Source organism: Lepisosteus oculatus, chromosome 12 (genome assembly GCF_040954835.1).
Source record: "Lepisosteus oculatus isolate fLepOcu1 chromosome 12, fLepOcu1.hap2, whole genome shotgun sequence".
Taxonomy (NCBI): Eukaryota; Metazoa; Chordata; class Actinopteri; order Semionotiformes; family Lepisosteidae; genus Lepisosteus; species Lepisosteus oculatus.
Window position 1 is genome coordinate 39,193,704 of NC_090707.1, and position 22,044 is coordinate 39,215,747.

Sequence of the window (22,044 nt, forward strand, 5' to 3'; positions counted from 1 at the left end):
TGCCTGCGGGCCTCTGAGCCCCGGCGCTGTGCTGCGTGTCTGCGCCAGTCCCACACGCTTCCTCTCCCTCTGTCTACACGCCTCACTCCTCACTCTCTCAGTGAGTCTGTGTCCCCCTGTCTCACTCCTCCTCACTCTCCCAGTGTGAGTCTCTGTCCCACTGTCTCACTCCTCCTCCCTCTCCCAGTGTGAGTCTGTTTCCTGACTGTTTCACTCCTCTCAGCCTGTTCCACACTCCCACCCCTCTCTGTGTACAGTAGAGCCTCCTGTCCTGACTGCAGGAGCTCATCCAGCTGTGTCTGGAGAGAAGCCATCGTATACGCTTCAACAAGCTGGCTGGGCAGCTTGTTCCCTCCTCCCACCCCTCTCTGTGTACAGAAGAGCCCCCTGTTCTGATAGGGGGCTGCTGCTGCAGTTTACAACGGTAAGAACGTGAATGTCGACGCTGAATACGCGCCGTGCGTCGCTGCCATAGTGACGGCTGAGCGCGTCGCGTCCTAATTTTTAAACGGTAGAGGAGGGCTCGAGCCGCCGCCGCCGCTGTCGTGTCGTCACATCCGGCCGCGCTCGCGCCCCCCACGCGCCGGGCGTTTGAATCGCGCTCGCGCAAGGCGGCCGTTAACCCGTCTCGGCCGCTCGGAGCCCGGGACAGCCGGCAGAGGCACCGGGCGGACCGGGCGGGGCGCCGCTCTCGGCTGAGATAGGAACACAGGAGCCCTGCCGCTGAGGGAGGGAGGAGCGGCGGCGGCGACGCGGAGGTGTTTCTCAGGGCCGGAGTCCGGTCCCACACGGGCGGGGGTGGAGAACCGGGTAAGCGTCTGGCCCGGTTCGGGAGCGCCTCCGCGGCCGCAGCAGGAGCCCGGGAGCAGGACGGGGGGCTGCAGGTCCAGCAGGTACCCGCAGGTACGAGGGGCTGCGGCCGGATCCGCTTCCTTCAAGGTGTACGATTAGTTTACACGCTCTCTCCAGCTTCAGCTGGACTGGGACTGTAGCTCCTAGTGTAACAGACTGGTCTACTGTACACTGACAGTAGACCAGTCTGTTACAATAGGAGCTACAGTCCCAGTGCAGTAGACCAGTCTGTTACACTGGGAGCTACAGTCCCAGTCCAGTAGGACAGTCTGTTACAATAGGAGCTACAGTCCCAGTCCAGTAGACCAGTCTGTTACAATAGGAGCTACAGTTCCAGTCCAGTAGACCAGTCTGTTACAATAGGAGCTACAGTCCCAGTCCAGTAGACCAGTCTGTTACAATAGGAGCTACAGTCCCAGTCCAGTAGACCAGTCTGTTACAATAGGAGCTACAGTCCCAGTCCAGTAGACCAGTTTGTTACAATAGGAGCTACAGTCCCAGTCCAGTAGGACAGTCTGTTACAATAGGAGCTACAGTCCCAGTCTAGTAGACCAGTCTGTTACAATAGGAGCTACAGTCCCAGTCCAGTAGACTAGTCTGTTACACTGGGAGCTACAGTCCCAGTGCAGTAGACCAGTCTTCTCTCTCCCTGTCTTGTAACTCTTGAGGTTCAAATCTCTCCAGGCTGGTGATTCGGACCAGCGCAAGCAGCAGTACCAGCCAGCTTACTGAAGAGCTGTGGAGTCGCAGGAGAGAGATGACGCTATATGTTGTGAAATCCCACTGCTTGATTTTTAAGTAGTATTTTAAAAACGATGTCGTGAATGTCCTCTCGCCACCCCAGAGTTCGTTCCTTTAATGATCACAGCCCTCGCCCAGTCTCCCAGGAGTGTGTAAATCAGAGGCAGTAAACGTTTATTCTCAGACATAAAGCCCTCTGCAGCGCTCAGACGGGCCATGAATCAGTCAGGAGTGGCAGCCTGTTCCGCGCCGCGCGGCGGGCTGTTCTTCAGGGGCTGTGCAGAGGCTCAGTGGGGCTGAGCAGGCGTCTGGGAGAGGTGCAGAGAGGCTGTCGGACTCCCGTGTCGGGGTTCATGAGACCGCTGAAGCAGGAAAACAAAGTGTCTGCACTTCAGGTTAGTGGGACAGCTCTTAGAAATATGTGAAGGAGCTGGAAACCAGAACCTGGACTTGCTTCTGTACAAGAGAGTGCAGCAGGTAGTAAAACCTGGAGTGGATCAGACTGCTGCACACTGGGAGTCTGACTGACAGCACTGTAAACCCTGGAGTGGATCAGACTGCTGCACACTGGGAGTCTGACTGACAGCACTGTAAACCCTGGAGTGGATCAGACTGCTGCACACTGGGAGTCTGACTGACAGCACTGTCACACCTGGAGCGGATCAGACTGCTGTGCACTGGGAGTCTGACGGCACTGTCACACCTGGAGCGGATCAGACTGCTGCACACTGGGAGTCTGACTGACAGCACTGTAAACCCTGGAGTGGATCAGACTGCTGCACACTGGGAGTCTGACGGCACTGTAAACCCTGGAGCGGATCAGACCGCTGCGCACTGGGAGTTGTGATTGGTGTCCTGCGGGTCAGAGTCTCTTTCCCCCAGCAGGAAGTGAGAAAGATGCCCCAGTCTGGTGCTCCCTGCTTTACTGGCTACAGGGAAGACAGGGTATGGGCGTTTCAGGCTGGCAGTAAGAAATGAATGTCGGTGAAAAGCTGTCACGGGATTCTCAAGAGATTTCTACTGCAGTGAAAAGCCTCAGAGTGGAGACGGCGGTTGAGCGCTGGAGATGCTCGGGGGTCCAGCCTGGCTGCCCCCTACCACCGCAGAGGTGCTTCCTCCTCTGGCTCCTGCCCCTGCTCCTGCTCTTCCCCCTGTGGTGTCCCAGCTCTGGGATGAAGGATGCCCCCCCCTGTGGTGTCCCAGCTCTGGGATGAAGGATGCCCCCCGCCCCCCCCCCCCCCCCCTGTGGTGTCCTGGGCTGGTGATGTAGTGCCTCTCTCGCTCTCTGTAGAAGGCAATTACCTGCCCTGTCCAGAGCCCAGAGCAGTATTGACATTAGTGACAGAGAGGCAGAGGCTAACAGGGAGAAATACAGCTGGCCTGGACGGAGCAGCAGAGCCAGCCAAGGAGTCAGGCAGAGGGGCTGAGAGAGGGACAGGAGAGCTACAGTCCCAGTGCAGTAGACCAGTCTGTTACAATAGGAGCTACAGTCCCAGTACAGTAGACCAGTCTGTTACAATAGGAGCTACAGTCTCAGTGCAGTAGACCAGTCAGTTACACTGGGGGCTACAGTCCCAGTACAGTAGACCAGTCTGTTACACTGGGGGCTACAGTCCCAGTGCAGTAGACCAGTCTGTTACACTGGGGGCTACAGTCCCAGTCCAGTAGGACAGTCTGTTACACTGGGGGCTACAGTCCCAGTCCTGTAGGACAGTCTGTTCTGACATCAGGCTACAGTAACAGTACAGTGTCCTAAATCTTCTGTCTTGTCTCTTGCTCTCTGTGCTGGGCTCAGTGGGGAGGGGGGGCTCCTCTTATTTATGGCCCCCGGAGTGGGCGGTTGACTGGGCAGGAGACGCAGGCCCTGCTGGGAGCTGTCAGCCGGGTGGCGTTAGCGGGAGATATAGGGCGAGAGGCGGGAGGAGCCTCTCAGACCAGACGCTTCGCCAGCAGGTAGTAAGATCGTGCGCTTTCATTTTCAGATCGGCAGCCACCGCGAGGGCGTCGCTCTGGGCTCGTGGGGAAGGAGGAGACGCTCCGGGCGCGAAGAGGTGAGACCGGGCGAGCTGGCCTGCTGGTGCAGCGTGGGAGGGGGATCAGGGCTTCTAGATGAGGACCTGGCCTGAGTCAGGGGGCGCTGTGGGCTCCTTCTCACACACCCTCCTTCACGGGGCCCCCCGGATCCCTGCCCTCCCGGACGTGGTTTCCGGGGTCGGCCTGGAGCCCCCCCAGCGCAGCAGCGCTCCTGGGGTCCCCGGGGGGGCAGGTGAAAGGAGTACACAGCGCTCCTGGGGTCCCCGGGGGGCAGGTGAAAGGAGTACACAGCGCTCCTGGGGTCCCCGGGGGGGCAGGTGAAAGGAGTACACAGCGCTCCTGGGGTCCCCGGGGGGGGGCAGGTGAAAGGAGTACACAGCGCTCCTGGGGTCCCCGGGGGGGGGCAGGTGAAAGGAGTACACAGCGCTCCTGGGGTCCCCGGGGGGGGGCAGGTGAAAGGAGTACACAGCGCTCCTGGGGTCCCCGGTGGGCAGGTGAAAGGAGTACACAGCGCTCCTGGGGTCCCCGGGGGGGCAGGTGAAAGGAGTACACAGCGCCCCTGGGATCCCCGGGGGGCAGGTGAAAGGAGTACACAGCGCTCCTGGGGTCCCCGGGGGGGGGCAGGTGAAAGGAGTACACAGCGCTCCTGGGGTCCCCGGGGGGGGGGCAGGTGAAAGGAGTACACAGCGCTCCTGGGGTGCCCGGGGGGGCAGGTGAAAGGAGTACACAGTGCTCCTGGGGTCCCCGGGGGGCAGGTGAAAGGAGTACACAGCGCTCCTGGGCTGCATGGAGCCAGTTACAGGTTTATTCCTGCTGAAAAGAGAAGACAGAAAACACAACGTTTCGTCTGTGAGAAAGACAGGGCGCTCAGCGAGCTGATGGCCTGGGAAAGAGGAGGAGGCAGGAGCAGTGAGGAGAGGGGTGAAACGGGCAGAGAGGACAGGAAGACGGGTCTGTCCCTGAGAGGAGGAGGTGTGGACCAACTTCCAGGATCGTCTCTCTGCTGGGGGCAGCAGACGGGGATGGGTGTGATCGTGGCGTCGGAGCGGAAGGAGAGGCTCTGGGCTAGGAGAGATCTTCATCGTCACAGCCCTGACGTGTCTCCGAAGCGCTCTCCCCGGTGCAGACAGGCTCCCGGCAGCAGAGGGCAGCGTCGGCACGCGGCGCTGCTCTCCTCCTGCAGCCAGGCCCTCCCCTCGCGGGAGAGCGAGCGAGCGAGCAGGGATAGCAGCCGCGCGCGCTCAGCTGCTCTCAGTCTGCGTGCAGAGCTGGCGGCAGCCGAGCCCGGAGCCCCTCTTCCAGCGCCTGCCTCTGCCAGAGCTCCTGCCTGCCCGGGGAGCCCCGTCCCTCCCGGCGCCCGGCGGGGACACGGAGTGCTCACGCTTCTTCCTCTTCTTCTTCCGCTTCGTCTTCTTCTTCATCCTGATCTGCGTCGTGCGCTCCGTGTACATCCTGGGAGCTGCTCTCCCCTACCCCCTCCTCAGCCACTCCGCCGTCTGCCTGCTCATCTACTTCTCCATCTACCTGATCTACAATTTCTGGTATTTATGAGGGCCAGGGGGCCGCGGGGCTCCTCTTCCTCCGCGCCCTGCCCGGCTTCGTGTGATGGGGCGCCGCGCGAGTGCGCCCGGGCGTCTCGGCGTGTCGCTCAGCTGAGCCCCGGCGCCCGCGCCGTGCTGCCGGACCCCTGCGCTCTGCCCCAGTGACGGGGAGCAGCCCCTTCCCTCCGCCGGCACCAGGAGGGAGACGAGCCGCGCGCGCGGAGCAGATCCCAGGTGTCATCCCGTCCCTGCCAGTCCGGGATCGCGGGAGTGGGGGGGTGAGTCGGGAGCGGCCCGCCGGCGGGGGCAGGCTGCTGTCGGACACGTCCTCCTGCCCGAGCCTCGTCCGCGCCGCGGAACCACCGGCGCCGCACTCTGCTCCGGCACGGGCTTGCCTCTCGTTTTCCCATCGCTCCCGAGGAAATCGTCGAGAGAATCGGAGCCAAAACGCCGACCCGAATCCCGCAGCTCCGTGCTCTCCGGAGATCGGGCACTTCCACACGCACACGCACACGGGCTCCGTGTGACCGATCGATAACTCCACTGGACCCAACTGTGGAGCCGCGCTCCCGGAGAATTTCCATCCGGGCTGGAATAGTCGCGGAGCAGCCCAGCGCCCCGATTCCTCCTCTCCCCGGGAATCTGACATTCCAGGTGAGCCCCCCTTCTACCCACAGCAGCCAGCTCTCCCCCGGCCAGTCGTTACTGGCACGCTTCTTTATATAATGTCAATTTGCATGTGTGTATCAGAGTGTGTGTGTGTGCGAGGCTGAGTTTGTGGGATGCGTGCGTGGGTGTTGTATTAGAATTCTGCTGTTATCTTTCGGGATCTGAGTGTCGTCCACGTCTGCCTGTCTGTCTCCTCCGCCTGGCCGACGACCTGCAGTTTTTCCCATCTTCTCTCCCTCGTGCTCCAGACACAAAGACGTATGTATGAGTGTCTGTTCGGTGTCTTTCTCCCTCCCTGCGCTTGTGTCTGTGTCTGATTTCGTTCCCATTCCTCACAGCCCCGGTGCCCTGAAGCGTGTTCTAGACAGTTCTGCTGTCGTTCAGCAGCAGTCTGTCCGGACCAGCGCCGCTGGTGCTTGACGTACCCCAGTCAGAGGTCCGTTCAGCGGGCTCTGCTTTCCGGCTTCGGCAAGTGGCCAGAGCTAATTGAACGCCACCATTCCCATGATTCACAGCCACCGCTTGCTCCTAAAAGCCGCCATGTTCCTGAGCGGTGCCCCCTGTGAGGCGCCTGTGTGTCTGTGACAAGCCAACTGTTGATGCAGTCACCTCGCCTGGTCCCATCATGCACTGGCCTGCCGCTCCACCGGCTCCGTGCCAGGAGTCGAGCCCTGCCCGTTGCCCCGTGCCCTCCAGCGCCACCCGGGCCTGGAGTACGGCGCGGCCTGCCAGCGGGCATGGTCTAGTGTTCCACACGCCTGCGCTGCGGCGCCGGCGCTGTGCGCCTCTCTGTAAGCACCAGAGACCTACTTCTGTCTTCCGGAGGTCGGCTGTCCCTGTGGCTGACTGGGTGTCCTATATTGTGGGCAGAGGGAGGGCTGTGGCTCTCTATTAAATATAGAAGGTGAAATCTGGTGCCCTGTGGAGATGTTAATATTTAATCTTTCGGGGGAAGGGGAGTGTGTGTGGGGCGTGTGGGTGTCTGCGCGTGAGCGTCTCTGTCATACGGGCTGCTGCTCGCACTCCTGCGGCCCTCACAGTACCTGGAAGGGGCTCTGGTTTTTCAGTGCGATGGAATATATCATTTATGGCGCTGCTGGCGTGATTAAAATTCTCATCACAATCTGTCCACGCCGGAGAGAGCTGAGAGCAGATTCCCCCACACGAACCCAGCCAGCCAGCCGGGCTCCTCAGGAACCCGCTCCTGTGCGAACACAGCGGCTGGACGATCTGTCCGGAGAGCACTCGCCCCCTGTGGGCTCAGCCCGCTGACCGCTGGGCACGGGCTGGGCACGGGCTGGTCACGGGCTGGTCACGGGCTGGGCAGGGGCTGGGCACGGGCTGGGCAGGGGCTGGGCGTGGGCTGGGTGTGAGCTGGGCACGAGCTGGGCACGAGCTGGGCACGGGCTGGGTGTGAGCTGCGCACGAGCTGGGTAGGGGCTGGGTGTGAGCTGGGCACGAGCTGGGCGTGAGCTGGGTAGTGGCTGGGCGTGAGCTGGGTCTGAGTTTTGCACGAGCTGGGCGTGAGCTGGGCAGGGGCTGGGCGTGAGCTGGGTCTGAGCTGGGCACGAGCTGGGTGTGAGCTGGGCGTGAGCTGGGCAGGGGCTGGGTGTGAGCTGGGCGTGAGCTGGGCGGGGGCTGGGCGTGAGCTGGGCAGGGGCTGGGCAGGGGCTGGGTGTGAGCTGGGCAGGGGCTGGGCGTGAGCTGGGCGTGAGCTGGGCGTGAGCTGGGCAGGGGCTGGGTGTGAGCTGGGCGTGAGCTGGGCAGGGGCTGGGCAGGGGCTGGGTGTGAGCTGGGCGTGAGCTGGGCAGGGGCTGGGTGTGTGCTGGGCGTGAGCTGGGCAGGGGCTGGGTGTGTGCTGGGCGTGAGCTGGGCACAAGCTGGGCGTGAGCTTGGTAGGGGCTGGGTGTGAGCTGGGCAGGGGCTGGGCGTGAGCTGGGCAGGGGCTGGGCGTGAGCTGGGTCTGAGTTTTGCACGAACTGGGCACGAGCTGGGCGGGGGCTGGGCGAGATCTGAGCGGGGGATGGGAGTGAGCTGGGCAGGGGCTGGGTGTGAGCTGGGCGTGAGCTGGGCAGGGGCTGGGCGTGAGCTGGGTGTGAGTTCCAGGTCATTTTCCAGAAGGGTATTTGCCTGCATTAACTCTTCACCGTGTCAGTGTCAGGAAACGGGGCCGCAGCGCTCAGGGCTGAAGGCTGAGAGAGGGCTCCTGTTCCCCTCTTCAGAGCGCTGACAGGACTCCCTGTCCCTGACACCACTCCCTGCCCCTCTCTCTCCTGTCTCTTCACTCCTGTGTCTCCTGTCCCTCAGTGTGTCCTTCTCTCCCATCTGGTCTGTTTCTCCTCTGTCTCCCGTCTCTTCACTCCTGTGTCTCCTGTCCCTCAGTGTGTCCTTCTCTCCCGTCTGTTTCTCCGCTCTCTCCTAGCTCTTCACTCCTGTGTCTCCTGTCCCTCAGTGTGTCCTGATCTCTCATCTGTTTCTCCTCTCTCCTGTCTCTTCACTCTTGTGTCTCCTGTCCCTCAGTGTGTCTTTCTCTCCCGTCTGTTTCTCCCCTCTCTTCCGTCTCTTCACTTCTGTGTCTCCTGTCCCTCAGTGTGTCCTTCTCTCCCATCTGTTACTCTTCTCTCTCCTGTCTCTTCACTTCTGTGTCCCCTGTCCCTCAGTGTGTCCTCTCTCGTCTGTTTCTCCCCTCCCTCTCCTGGCTCTTCACTCCTGTGTCTCCTGTCCCTCTGTGTGTCCTCTCTCGTCTGTTTCTCCTCTCTCCTGTCTATTCACTCTTGTGTCTCTTGTCACTCAGTGTGTCCTCTCTTGTCTGTTTCTCCCTTCTCTCTCCTGTCTCTTCACTCCTGTGTCTCCTGTCCCTCAGTGTGTCCTCTCTCGTCTGTTTCTCCCCTCTCTCTCCTGGCTCTTCACTCCTGTGTCTCCTGTCCCTCAGTGTGTCCTGATCTCTCGTCTGTTTCTCCCCTCTCCTGTCTCTTCACTCTTGTGTCTCCTGTCCCTCAGTGTGTCTTTCTCTCCCGTCTGTTTCTCCCCTCTCTTCCGTCTCTTCACTTCTGTGTCTCCTGTCCCTCAGTGTGTCCTTCTCTCCCATCTGTTACTCTTCTCTCTCCTGTCTCTTCACTTCTGTGTCCCCTGTCCCTCAGTGTGTCCTCTCTCGTCTGTTTCTCCCCTCCCTCTCCTGGCTCTTCACTCCTGTGTCTCCTGTCCCTCTGTGTGTCCTCTCTCGTCTGTTTCTCCTCTCTCCTGTCTATTCACTCTTGTGTCTCTTGTCACTCAGTGTGTCCTCTCTTGTCTGTTTCTCCCTTCTCTCTCCTGTCTCTTCACTCCTGTGTCTCCTGTCCCTCAGTGTGTCCTCTCTCGTCTGTTTCTCCCCTCTCTCTCCTGGCTCTTCACTCCTGTGTCTCCTGTCCCTCAGTGTGTCCTCTCTCGTCTGTTTCTCCCCTCTCTCTCCTGGCTCTTCACTCCTGTGTCTCCTGTCCCTCAGTGTGTCCTCTCTCGTCTGTTTCTCCCCTCTCTCCTGGCTCTTCACTCCTGTGTCTCCTGTCCCTCAGTGTGTCCTCTCTCGTCTGTTTCTCCCCTCTCTCTCCTGTCTCTTCACTCCTGTGTCTCCTGTCCCTCAGTGTGTCCTCTCTCGTCTGTTTCTCCCCTCTCTCTCCTGGCTCTGCTCTTATTCCTCTCTCCTCTCCCTCCTCAAGTGGCTCTCTCCTCAGTCTCGGGCGCGTGTTACAGTTTCAGTGTGCCCGAGCTGCACAGCGCCAGCTGGCCACCCCCTCGCTCGCTGTGACATTCGGATCCCACCCAGGTGGCCCCGAGGACAGGTAGATAAATACCGTCTCGCAGGACGAGGGCGGGCGTTCAGCTGATGGTCTCTCTGTTGGCCTTTAGAGCGAGTATTGCGCCTCTATTTTCCTTGGCTTGTTCTTTTGTCTAACAGCACCTAGAACTCTCAGCAGAGCGCTCGGCGCTTGTTTGAAGTCGTGTTGTAAAGGAGCCTCTGAAAGAGCAGCTCCAGAAAGGACAGGCGCCCGCCTCACTGGACATGCCTGTTCGGGGCAGGGGAACGGGCCGTAGGAGCTTTTAACCCAGAGGGCGTGACGGATCTCCGTCGCTCACAGAGCTGGTCTCTCCGTCAGCTCGTTTTAATAGGTGCTGGAGCGGTGCTCTCGGCCACTTGCGTCGTGTCAGTATTTGGACTGGCCGTGCTGTTTGGACAGAGCGACACACCACGGATGACTGGGAGGTTTCCATTCCCTTGAACTGGAAAAGGGCTGGGAAAAGACAAGGAGCTGGCGGCCGTAGCAGATGAGGGTCCAATCGGAAAGCAGATTTATTGGAATACCTCCAGTTTTGACATTTATCGGCATCTGCAGGCTGTTCATTTCTGTGTGTTCATTTCAGACAGAAATTAGCCCTGCGTTTTCCCATACTCGTTTCATATGAAACCAGTCCAGTCTGACATTTCCTGCACTCCACTATAATGATCTTCTTGGGAAATGCGTCTGTATGTTTTTGCCCACACGCGTGATGGAGTCGAACGTTGACAACGCCCGGGCCTTGACGAGAGCTGCCCCCAGCAGCCCTTGTTTCACCACAGGGTCAAACTGCCCGTTTGTCCAGAGGATCCTCTCACATCGCTGTGACTCCTTTCATCCTACAGCTCAGGACTGCAGAGCACCTGCTCCTGGGGCCCTTGTGGGCAGTGTCTCTGATGAATCTGACCCCTGTGGTGAGGGGCAGTGGTCAGTGGTCAGTGTCTCTGATGAGTCTGACCCCTGTGGTGAGGGGCAGTGGGCAGTGGTCAGTGTCTCTGATGAGTCTGACCCCTGTGGTGAGGGGCAGTGGGCAGTGGTCAGTGTCTCTGATGAGTCTGACCCCTGTGGTGAGGGGCAGTGGTCAGTGTCTCTGATGAGTCTGACCCCTGTGGTGAGGGGCAGTGGTCAGTGGGCAGTGTCTCTGATGAGTCTGACCCCTGTGGTGAGGGGCAGTGGTCAGTGTCTCTGATGAGTCTGACCCCTGTGGTGAGGGGCAGTGGGCAGTGTCTCTGATGAATCTGACCCCTGTGGTGAGGGGCAGTGGTCAGTGGTCAGTGTCTCTGATGAGTCTGACCCCTGTGGTGAGGGGCAGTGGGCAGTGGTCAGTGTCTCTGATGAGTCTGACCCCTGTGGTGAGGGGCAGTGGGCAGTGGTCAGTGTCTCTGATGAGTCTGACCCCTGTGGTGAGGGGCAGTGGTCAGTGGGCAGTGTCTCTGATGAGTCTGACCCCTGTGGTGAGGGGCAGTGGTCAGTGGGCAGTGTCTCTGATGAGTCTGACCCCTGTGGTGAGGGGCAGTGGTCAGTGGGCAGTGTCTCTGATGAGTCTGACCCCTGTGGTGAGGGGCAGTGGGCAGTGGTCAGTGTCTCTGATGAGTCTGACCCCTGTGGTGAGGGGCAGTGGGCAGTGGGCAGTGTCTCTGATGAATCTGACCCTTGTGGTGAGGGGTGATGGTCAGTGTCTCTGATGAATCTGACCCTTGTGGTGAGGGGCAGTGGTCATTCTCTAATTAATCTGAATCTCTAATGAATCATGAATCATGAATGAATCAATGAATCTCTCATGAATTCATTTTCTATTGAATCTGACCCTTGTGGTGAGGGCAGTGGTCAGTATCTCTAAAGCATCTGACCTTTGTGGTGAGGTCAGTGGTCAGTGGTCAGTGTATTAAGAGTGTGTGTGCTGTGGTGAGGTCAGTGGTCAGTGTATTAAGAGTGTGTGTGCTGTGGTGAGGGCAGTGGTCAGTGGTCAGTGTATTAAGAGTGTGTGTGCTGCGGTGAGGGCAGTGGTCAGTGGTCAGTGTATTAAGAGTGTGTGTACTGTGGTGAGGCCAGTGGTCAGTGTATTAAGAGTGTGTGTACTGTGGTGAGGCCAGTGGTCAGTGTATTAAGAGTGTGTGTGCTGTGGTGAGGGCAGTGGTCAGTGTATTAAGAGTGTGTGTGCTGCGGTGAGGGCAGTGGTCAGTGGTCAGTGTATTAAGAGTGTGCAGTCTGGTGACTTTGCGAGAATGCCAGTGTAGTAATTGAGCACCTGCCCTTCTGCGTGTCTGGCTTCCTCGGGATCGGTCCGGCGCCGCTGGACTCAGGATAGTCGGGTGGGGCTCTGTCCTGAGTGCAGGAGGGCCAGCAGCTGCAGCCTCAAGCCTCCCTCCCTTCTCTCTGTCCAGGAGCGTGGCCCGGCGGACTGCGCGATCATGCGATAAGGGCCGAGGAGGCCGGACGACTCGAGAAGCCCCGCGACCTCTGGCTCCCCCGCTGTCCTCCCCCCGGGAGAGGACGCCCCCCACAGGCCGCCGCGCGCGCTATGAGGTGGCGGAGACGCTAGCGGGAGCTCGGCGGCCCCTCCCCTCCCTCAGTCCCTCCTTCCTTCCTTCCTTCTGTCCTGCCGGAGCCTGCCCGCGGCCCGAGACCCCGCTCCGAGCGCTGACCGCCAGGGTGAGGCCGCTGACCCAACACCCCACTGGACTCTGGGACACGCGGGAGTCCGGAGAGCGAGGCCCACACACAGGGACACGGGGACTGCAGGGAAGGGCTTCTCCTCGCCCCGTCTGAGCAGCAGGACCCGCCGGCGCCCCCCTGATCCCGCGCCCCCTCCCCCTCTCCGCCCCGCCGTTTCGCCTGCTGGACTCTCTCCCCCCTCCGAGTGGCTATGCACACGAGGCGCAGTTCACAGCTGTCTTCACCATGCTCGGCCCGCTAGCCCGGCGGGGAGACCCTGCCTGCGCACCTCACGGTAAGACTCGCTCTGCTGTTGCTGTCCTGTCGCTCTCCTGTCGCTCTCCTGTCGCTGTCGTGTTGCTCTGCTGTTGCCCTTCTGTTGCTCTGCTGTCGCTCTCCTGTTGCTGTAGTGTTGCTGTTCTGTTTCCCTCCTGCTGTTGTCCTGTTGCTGAAGTGTTGCTGTACTGTCACTGTCCTGTTGCTCTCTTGTTGCTCTCCTTTTCATTGTCCTGTTAACCTACTGTCACTGTCCTCTTTCTCTGCTGGCGCTCTCCTGTTGCTGTAGTGTTGCTGTCCTGTTGCCCTCCTGTTGCTGTCCTGTTGCTCTCTCCTGTCACTATCCTGTTGCCTTCCTGTTGCTCTCCTGTTGCTGTCGTGTCGCTGTACTGTTTCTGTCCTGTCAGTGTCCTGTTGCTCTCCTGTTGATGTACTGTTGCTGTCCTGTCAGTGTCCTGTTGCTCTCCTGTAGCTGTACTGTCACTCTCCTGTTGCTGTCCTGTTGCTGTAGTTTTGCTGTCCTGTCACTCTCCTGTTGCTGTCCTGTTGCTGTAGTTTTGCTGTCCTGTCACTGTCCTGTTGCTCTCCTGTTGCTGTAGTTTTGCTGTCCTGTCACTGTCTTGTCACTGTCTTGTCACTGTCCTGTTGCTCTCCTGTTGCTCTCGTGTTGCTGTCGTGTTGCTGTCCAGTCACTGTTCCTGAAAGCCTGGCCTCGCTGTTGCCATGGTGTCCTAAATTTAAACCCTTTGGAAGTGTCTGTTTTGTACGGTGAGGCTCCTGGTCCTGACAGCCGTAGTCTTGTGGTTCTCCCTCCTGAGCAGCTAATGTCTTCATTGAATCAATTATTGCCTCTGCTGGTCTGAATCACCCGTGTTTCTGTGTCTTAAGCCACTGGGCTGTTAACAGGCCAGCTGGCCGCCCAATGGACAGGCTCTCAGTCTGAACGCTGACAGGTCACTGTCCGCGGGGGCTTCTCCACCTCTCTGCAGCACTGTCGTCCAGGCGGCAGACTTGGACTTCGGGTGTATCTGTTATGAGATAGGAAATCCAGCGTGTCAGTGTCACTGCTGCTCTGTCAATCAGGGAGAGCTTCTTACTGGCACTGATGCTGACACTGACAGTCCCGTTACAATAGGAGCTACAGTCCCAGTACAGTAGAACAGTCCTGTTACAATAGGAGCTACAGTCCCAGTCCAGTAGACCAGTCTGTTACAATAGGAGCTACAGTCCCAGTACAGTAGACCAGTCTGTTACACTGGGGGCTACAGTCCCAGTCCAGTAGACCAGTCTGTTACACTGGGGGCTACAGTCCCAGTCCAGTAGTAGTGTAAAATGACAGTATGCCGGCATATTCGCTTTTTGGATGGAGCCAAATCTTCTGTTGTTTTGATTTGTCATTGACTTGTCTATTAACTCTAGTGAGAGGGTTATTGAGATATTGATCGTCTCTGTCCAGTATCGAGTATTGGATTATTTGCAAGGCTTCTGGACTATTGACAATTTAATTAATTGATCTGTTGGGCTTTTCTGCTGATGCTCAGGGGCTTTGCCTGAGATGAAGCTCCGTGTGTTTGTGCTCTGGTGGTGCTTGTGCGTGCTTGTGTCCGATGGACCGGCTCGGCCGCGTGTGTGGATGTGTGTGTCAGCCCTGCCCCAGTCCGACGCAGAGCCACCTGGCCGGCTGTCAGCCATGCCAGCGCTGGCCAGCGCCTCCGAGAGGCTGTGGGCACCGACGGTGTCACGCTGGCACTGGGGTCGCCGAAGGCTGAGCGGGACAATCTGCCAGCCTGCGTCTCTCCCAGCTCCCAGCTCCCAGCTCCAGAGCCACTAGAGCCGCCAGCAGGGACAGGGCCTGCAGAGGCCTGAGGGGTGCAAATTAGAAACACCGCGGCCTCTAATTGCTGGGGATTATTAACGACGAGCCCTGCTAGCAGGAGCTGCCGAGTGAAGAGCGGCCCTGATCAGTGGTCTCTAACCCAGGGTGTGGAGGCACTGGGGAAAGACCACCTAATGAAGACACTCATGAGCTGAGTGCAATTGGAGAGACCCACCCGTGTGCAGGAGCAGGGCTGGAGGGGCCCGTCTGTCTGTCAGGGCCGGGGAGGGTCTCCCAGACCAGGAACCTGCTCGATGGCAGGAGGCGTCGTGTGAGGAACAGGGAGACTCCCCTGAGGAAGAGCTGGCCGAGCCTGGAGTCTCCTCCTGCTGTTCCCTCAGGGGCTGGGGAGAGCTGGCTTGTGTGGGACTGGGCAGCGGCGCAGCTGGGCTCACAGAGAGGCGCCTCCTGTTCTGTTCCGTTCCAGTGTTGAGTCTGGGTGGACGTGCTGCTCGTTTGTGGATGAAGTGATCCGTTCCGGACTGCAGAGGTCCGTAGCGCCTTTGCACACTTTGCCGAGCGACATCTGGCCTGGCCGATGGGTGGGCAGAGTGGACTTGACTTTCAGTGACAGGGGGGCACCCCGAAAGTGTCCCCGCCGCCCCTCCTAGTCCACCTGGGGCCTCTGCGCGGCTCCCTGCGCTATTTATACGCTATGTGGGCCACGGCCAGCCTCTCTCCTCTCTGCGCGGCACTGCGCAGCGCAGCGGAATGCTAATGAGACCCACACCCGGCCCTCCTCTCCCTCGCTCCCTCGCCCCTGCTCTCCTTTTGACTTTGAAGGCGAGAGCTCAGCGTCTCTCTCTCCCCTTCCTGCAGACCATCAGCCAGGCGTGAATGAGGAAATGAGGATCAAACGCAAAGAAAGAATGAGTGAATAAGTGAGCGAATGACAACAGGAACAGAGTGATAAGAAAGTGATTCTGGAAGAGGGCGGTGTCCCCCTCCCTGGAGCTGCTCTGAGCCTCCCCTGGGCTCCTGCCTGGCCAGGCGCCTCATGTCAGAAGCCTTCCCGCTGCAAGTGAAGGGTTCACCCCGAACCCCTGTCACTGTCTCTCCTGCCCGCCGTGAGTGAAGGGTTCGCCCCGAACCCCTCTCACTCTCCCTCCTGCCCGCCGCGAGTGAAGGGTTCGCCCCGAACCCCTGTCACTGTCTCTCCTGCCCACCACGAGTGAAGGGTTCGCCCCGAACCCCTGTCACTCTCTCTCCTGCCCGCCGCGAGTGAAGGGTTCGCCCCGAACCCCTGTCACTCTCTCTCCTGCCCGCCGCGAGTGAAGGGTTCGCCCCGAACCCCTGTCACTCTCTCTCCTGCCCGCTGCGAGTGAAGGGTTCGCCCCGAACCCCTGTCACTCTCTCTCCTGCCCGCCGCGAGTGAAGGGTTCGCCCCGAACCCCTGTCACTCTCCCTCCTGCCCGCCGTGAGTGAAGGGTTCGCCCCGAACCCCTCTCACTCTCCCTCCTGCCCGCCGCGAGTGAAGGGTTCGCCCCGAACCCCTGTCACTGTCTCTCCTGCCCACCACGAGTGAAGGGTTCGCCCCGAACCCCTGTCACTCTCCCTCCTGCCCGCCGCGAGTGAAGGGTTCGCCCCGAACCCCTGTCACTCTCTCTCCTGCCCGCCGCGAGTGAAGGGTTCGCCCCGAACCCCTGTCACTCTCTCTCCTGCCCGCTGCGAGTGAAGGGTTCGCCCCGAACCCCTGTCACTCTCTCTCCTGCCCACCACGAGTGAAGGGTTCGCCCCGAACCCCTGTCACTCTCTCTCCTGCCCGCTGCGAGTGAAGGGTTCGCTCTCTCCTGCTCACCGCCAGTGAAGGATTCGCTCTCTCTCCTGCCCGCCGTGAGTGAAGGGTTCGCCCCGAACCCCTGTCACTCTCTCTCCTGCCTGCCGCAAGTGAAGGGTTCGCCCCGAACCCCTGTCACTCTCCCTCCTGCCCGCCGTGAGTGAAGGGTTCGCCCCGAACCCCTCTCACTCTCCCTCCTGCCCGCCGCGAGTGAAGGGTTCGCCCCGAACCCCTGTCACTGTCTCTCCTGCCCACCACGAGTGAAGGGTTCGCCCCGAACCCCTGTCACTCTCCCTCCTGCCCGCCGCGAGTGAAGGGTTCGCCCCGAACCCCTGTCACTCTCCCTCCTGCCCGCCGTGAGTGAAGGGTTCGCCCCGAACCCCTGTCACTCTCCCTCCTGCCCGCCGTGAGTGAAGGGTTCGCCCCGAACCCCTGTCACTCTCTCTCCTGCCCGCCGCGAGTGAAGGGTTCGCCCCGAACCCCTGTCACTGTCTCTCCTGCCCACCACGAGTGAAGGGTTCGCCCCGAACCCCTGTCACTCTCCCTCCTGCCCGCCGCGAGTGAAGGGTTCGCCCCGAACCCCTGTCACTCTCCCTCCTGCCCGCCGCGAGTGAAGGGTTCGCCCCGAACCCCTGTCACTCTCCCTCCTGCCCGCCGCGAGTGAAGGGTTCGCCCCGAACCCCTGTCACTCTCCCTCCTGCCCGCCGCGAGTGAAGGGTTCGCCCCGAACCCCTCTCACTCTCCCTCCTGCCCGCCGCGAGTGAAGGGTTCGCCCCGAACCCCTGTCACTCTCCCTCCTGCCCGCCGCGAGTGAAGGGTTCGCCCCGAACCCCTGTCACTCTCTCTCCTGCCCGCCGCGAGTGAAGGGTTCGCCCCGAACCCCTGTCACTCTCCCTCCTGCCTGCCGCGAGTGAAGGGTTCGCCCCGAACCCCTGTCACTCTCTCTCCTGCCCGCCGCGAGTGAAGGGTTCGCCCCGAACCCCTGTCACTCTCCCTCCTGCCTGCCGCGAGTGAAGGGTTCTCTCGCAGGCCATGAGCGTGCTCGTCTCTGTGTTGAGGCAGGTCCGAGCGCCTGTCCAGGCCGGAGTCCCGGGATGCCCAGAGTGGTACCCTTGAGTGAGGAGCAGCGAGCAGCGCTGTGTGCACAGGCGTCTGTCCAGGCCATCGTTGTGAAGCGCATTCCCAGCTCCAAGCACAGCTGGACGTGTGTCTGGTGGACACTGATGTGTAGCTGTGACACGGGCCTGTGTCCAGTCAGCTCCTGGGGGCGGAGGAGTGGAGGAGTGGAGGAGTGGCAGAGGGAACCCCCAGAATCAGAGCCCCTGTGCTTTGCTCTGACGCTGCTCTCTGGCTGTCATAGCCTGGCCATGGTGCAGTCATCTGCTTGACTGTGTTCTCCAGGATTTCCAGTCGCGGGGGTTTGATTAGATGGGCTCAGTAAATCAAAGCTGCAGAAGCCGTGGGCTGTCGTATTAAGCGTGCCTGTTGCTGCAGGGCTGGCTGGCCCCTGCCAGAGAGATGCAGATAGGTGTGAGTTCTGGGTATGAATATTAATTAGCTCTCATCCAATCGGAACACGGCGGGGGACAGAGCTGACTGACATCATCTCGTTCCGTCAGCTCGTGGGCATAGAGTCAGCTCTTTATGGCTTGATATGAGCAGAAATGCAGAATGAGAGGTCCAACAGACATGGCGGCATAGTTCTGATTGGCCAGGAGCTAATTGATAATAGTGCCCATGAAGCATTGCGACTGAGACCTTGCTCTTAACATGCCCTGACTGGGAAGGGTGGAAAGATACTGTCCTCTTGTAGGCAGATCCTGAGCTGTTCTTTCTCCCCCTATTCCATGAGTCCTAAATAAGAGCCTTCTGGATGCTGTACAAGACGGAGACTGAGACAGAGAGAGGGAGATGGAGGGGGAGGAGAGGCCGAGAGACAGGGAGAGAAAGAGATGGAGGCAGCGTGTTATTAAGTGTGTGTGTGTGTGTGTTTGCGCTCCGGCTGGGGAGGAGTGAGAGGTGTGAAATTAATAAACCGTCTGCGGCCGCAGCAGCAGTGATGGCAGCTTGCTAATCAATTATCCATGGAGGGGCTGTGATCAGAGACCAGAGGCTTAATCAGGCCCCCGAGGGCTCTGCGCAGCCACCCAAAACCCTGCCGCGGTGCTCATGTAATTTTCACAGGCCACCTGTCGGCGGGCCGCGGGCCGTGCGCGGGCTGTACTCGGGCCCCTCTCCCTGCGTGTGCCTTCCGTGGGGTCCAGTGTAGGGGCTCTGGGCCTGTGATGATGTTTGCGTTCCCCGGACACAGAGGAATCTTAATTAAAAGGGGGGAAGAACGGCCTGGTCCCCAGGGGCCCCTCCACGGTCATGGCAGCTGCTGTGGAGGTGATACAGTCTGTCACTCACACACACACACTGATACACACACACTGATACACACACACACACTCATACGCACAAAGACACTGACACACGCTCATACACACACTGATACACACACAGACACTGACACACACTGATACACACAAAGACATTGACACACACTCATACACACACACACTGATACACACACATACACACACTGATACACACACACACATACACACACTGATACACACAAAGACACTGACACACACACTGATACACACACACTCATACGCACAAAGACACTGACACACGCCATACACACACACACACTGATACACACACAGACACTGACACACACTGATACACACAAAGACACTGACACACGCTCATACACACACACTGATACACACACACTCATACGCACACAGACACTGATACACACACACTCATACGCACACAGACACTGACACACACAAAGACACTGACACACTGATACATGCTCACACTGGCACATACGCTCACACTCACGCACACACTGATACACACACACTCACACACACACTGATACATGCTCACACTGGCACACACAGACACTGACACACACACACGCTCACACTGACACTAACACTCACACTGATACACACTCACACTGACACATGCTTACACTGACACTGACGCACACTCACACTGACACACACTCATCCGGATACTATCACGCTCACTCACACACACACTGACACACACGCACACACTCGCTCACTCAGACTGACACACATGCAGGGAACGGCCGTGTTTCCGCGTTCTGGGGCTGAGTTGCGGTTTCCTTCGGCCGGGGCACTGGTCTGCGCGGTGCTCTCTCTGGGCTGGCCGCGGTCAGCTGTGCGCTGATCTGGGAGAGGGGCCCGTGCCGTCGGCAGTCCCTCGATCTTTGTTCGGCTCGCGGGCGGAACTTTCTCACCTTCCGTCTGTCCGCCTCAGCCTAGGGCTGACGGGCTTAACCCAAACCAAACCGGGCCGGACGTGTTCACTTTCTTACTCCGCCCCAGCTCGTCCAGCGCGGCGGGTGCTGGTACTGGTACTGTGATCAGGAGGCCCGAGGTCAGGGGCTGTGGGACGTGTCCTGTGCTGGGAGGCATCGTATCACATGGTAGCTCAGTTTCGCTGTTGTCCCCTTCAGAGGGGAAGCTCATCCTACCCATCTGTGCTCGGAGAGTTTGTCAGCACAGTGGACGGCCTTCTAATCAGAGACAGATGAGAGGCTGGCAGCCCGACTCCCAGTGCACAGCAGCCTGATCCGCTCCAGGTTTCACTGCCAGCTGCCGGCTTCGTTATAGAAGCAACACCAGGGGCTGGAGATCTCTAGCTTACCGGGAGGAAAGGAGCCCGAGTCACATGTCAAGGCAGGCCTACAGACTGTGCGAGCCTGTATTTGCTTTGAGATTCACCAGGACAGGTTGTTCCGGAGCCCGAGCTCCTGAAAGCAGCAGTGGATCAGGCTCCGGCGCGCCGGGGGCCTGACACTGACACGGCGGGGCGCTGGCGGCCGGGGCCCGGAGCACCCGCCCTCTCCCTCCTGCTCCGCGAGGCCTCCAAGAGGCCCGCAGCGCTGGGCTCCTTCCCAGCGCCAAGTCGGAATCGAAATGAGACCTGGATCGCCCCGCCTGACGCACTCGGAGAGCTAATCTCTCAGCGTGTTTGTGAATTCCAGGGCATTTATTAATCTGTCTTGGTAAATGCTGTTCTGACAGCTGCGAAGAGAGAAGACTGTGAGTCACTGAAGGCATCCGAGGGTTATAGTCTGAGGCAGAGTGACGTAGGTGGATGAAGTGTCCCCAACACTGTGGCTCCGGTTTGGAAGAACAGGGAGAATAGGATTGACAAGTCACACCGGCTGATGGCATCGAGCTCAGCGAGGAAGCTGGAAACAAGGGACGGCTTTCGCTGCCCGTTTATGTAGGCCAGACACAGATCGGCGCATTTCTGCAGAAGACTAACTGTCAGGTGTCAGGAGCAATCTCCCAGAGCAGCATCTTCTCTACAGTCCTGAAGCAAGCAGCAGGATGAGATCTGTGCTCATTAGGATGTGCAGTCACTAGCTGAGCCACATGGGCTAAACTCAGAGGTAGTGTGAGAGGAGAGGGACAGCAGTGTCTCCAGTCCAGTCAGGAGTGTCAGTGTGTGAATTCAGGGGCAGTGTGAGAGGAGAGGGACAGCAGTGTCTCCAGTCCAGTCAGGAGTGTGTCAGTGTGAGAGGAGAGGGACAGCAGTGTCTCCAGTCCAGTCAGGAGTGTCAGTGTGTGAATTCAGGGGCAGTGTGAGAGGAGAGGGACAGCAGTGTCTCCAGTCCAGTCAGGAGTGTGTCAGTGTGAGAGGAGAGGGACAGCAGTGTCTCCAGTCCAGTCAGGAGTGTGTCTGTGTGAGAGGAGAGGGACAGCAGTGTCTCCAGTCCAGTCAGGAGTGTGTCAGTGTGAGAGGAGAGGGACAGCAGTGTCTCCAGTCCAGTCAGGAGTGTCAGTGTGAGAGGAGAGGGACAGCAGTGTCTCCAGTCTAGTCAGGAGTGTGTCAGTGTGAGAGGAGAGGGACAGCAGTGTCTCCAGTCCAGTCAGGAGTGTGTCAGTGTGAGAGGAGAGGGACAGCAGTGTCTCCAGTCCAGTCAGGAGTGTCAGTGTGAGAGGAGAGGGACAGCAGTGTCTCCAGTCCAGTCAGGAGTGTGTCAGTGTGAGAGGAGAGGGACAGCAGTGTCTCCAGCAGTGTCTCCAGTCCAGTCAGGAGTGTCAGTGTGTGAATTCAGGGGCAGTGTGAGAGGAGAGGGACAGCAGTGTCTCCAGCAGTGTCTCCAGTCCAGTCAGGAGTGTGTCAGTGTGAGAGGAGAGGGACAGCAGTGTCTCTAGCAGTGTCTTCAGTCCAGTCAGGAGTGTCAGTGTGTGAATTCAGGGGGAGTGTGAGAGGAGAGGAGTGGACAGTGCACCATGTTGGTTGTCAGTCTCAGTGAATATCTACCCTGTTAATCTCTGGTGCAGTAACTCCCTCTTTTGACAGATTACTCACAATAACAGGTGTTCTGCTAATCTCTTCGAACCTCTGTGTTTTTTTCTTGTTATTTTTGGAAGCCCCATTTAAATGAGTGGATTACACAGTGAGTAATATGCGAGTTCAAATATTTTATTGGGCTTTTAGCACAAGACAAAAAGCCTGAAGAATAAAGGGCCCGTCAGATAGTGTCAGGCAGCGTGAGGGAGACGGCGGAGGAGCTGCAGAGAGGCCCAATGCTCAGAATCACGCTCCGCAGGGAGAGCAGATGCAGGAGTCGGAGGGAAACACACAGACGGACTCAGTGGAGCTCCGAATCTGAGGGCTTGATCCAGGGCTCAGCCAGACCATCTCCTCCATCTCCCTCAGCCATGCTCCACCAGTGCTCTCCCCCATCGTAAAGAACTGGTGCGC

At 59.2% G+C, this 22,044-nt stretch overlaps 2 protein-coding genes across 2 annotated transcripts in view; one reads left to right on the top strand and one right to left on the bottom strand.

Moving 5' to 3' along the window:
• The first annotated feature begins 530 nt into the window (after window positions 1-530).
• Window positions 531-22,044, top strand: part of LOC102690491 (glutamate receptor ionotropic, NMDA 2B-like) — a 62,624-nt gene continuing 41,110 nt past the window's right edge. The window contains 3 exon segments of the mRNA XM_069197095.1: window positions 531-903; window positions 3,576-5,822; window positions 12,031-12,596. The gene's annotated coding sequence lies outside the window, so the exon portion shown is untranslated.
• On the bottom strand, window positions 4,733-10,188 carry LOC138241960 (uncharacterized). Its single transcript, XM_069196290.1, has 2 exons — window positions 10,174-10,188; window positions 4,733-7,926 (listed from the first exon to the last, which is right to left on the bottom strand). Exons 1-2 carry the CDS (start codon window positions 10,186-10,188, stop codon window positions 7,150-7,152), a joined length of 792 nt encoding a protein of 263 aa, XP_069052391.1. The 3' UTR covers window positions 4,733-7,149.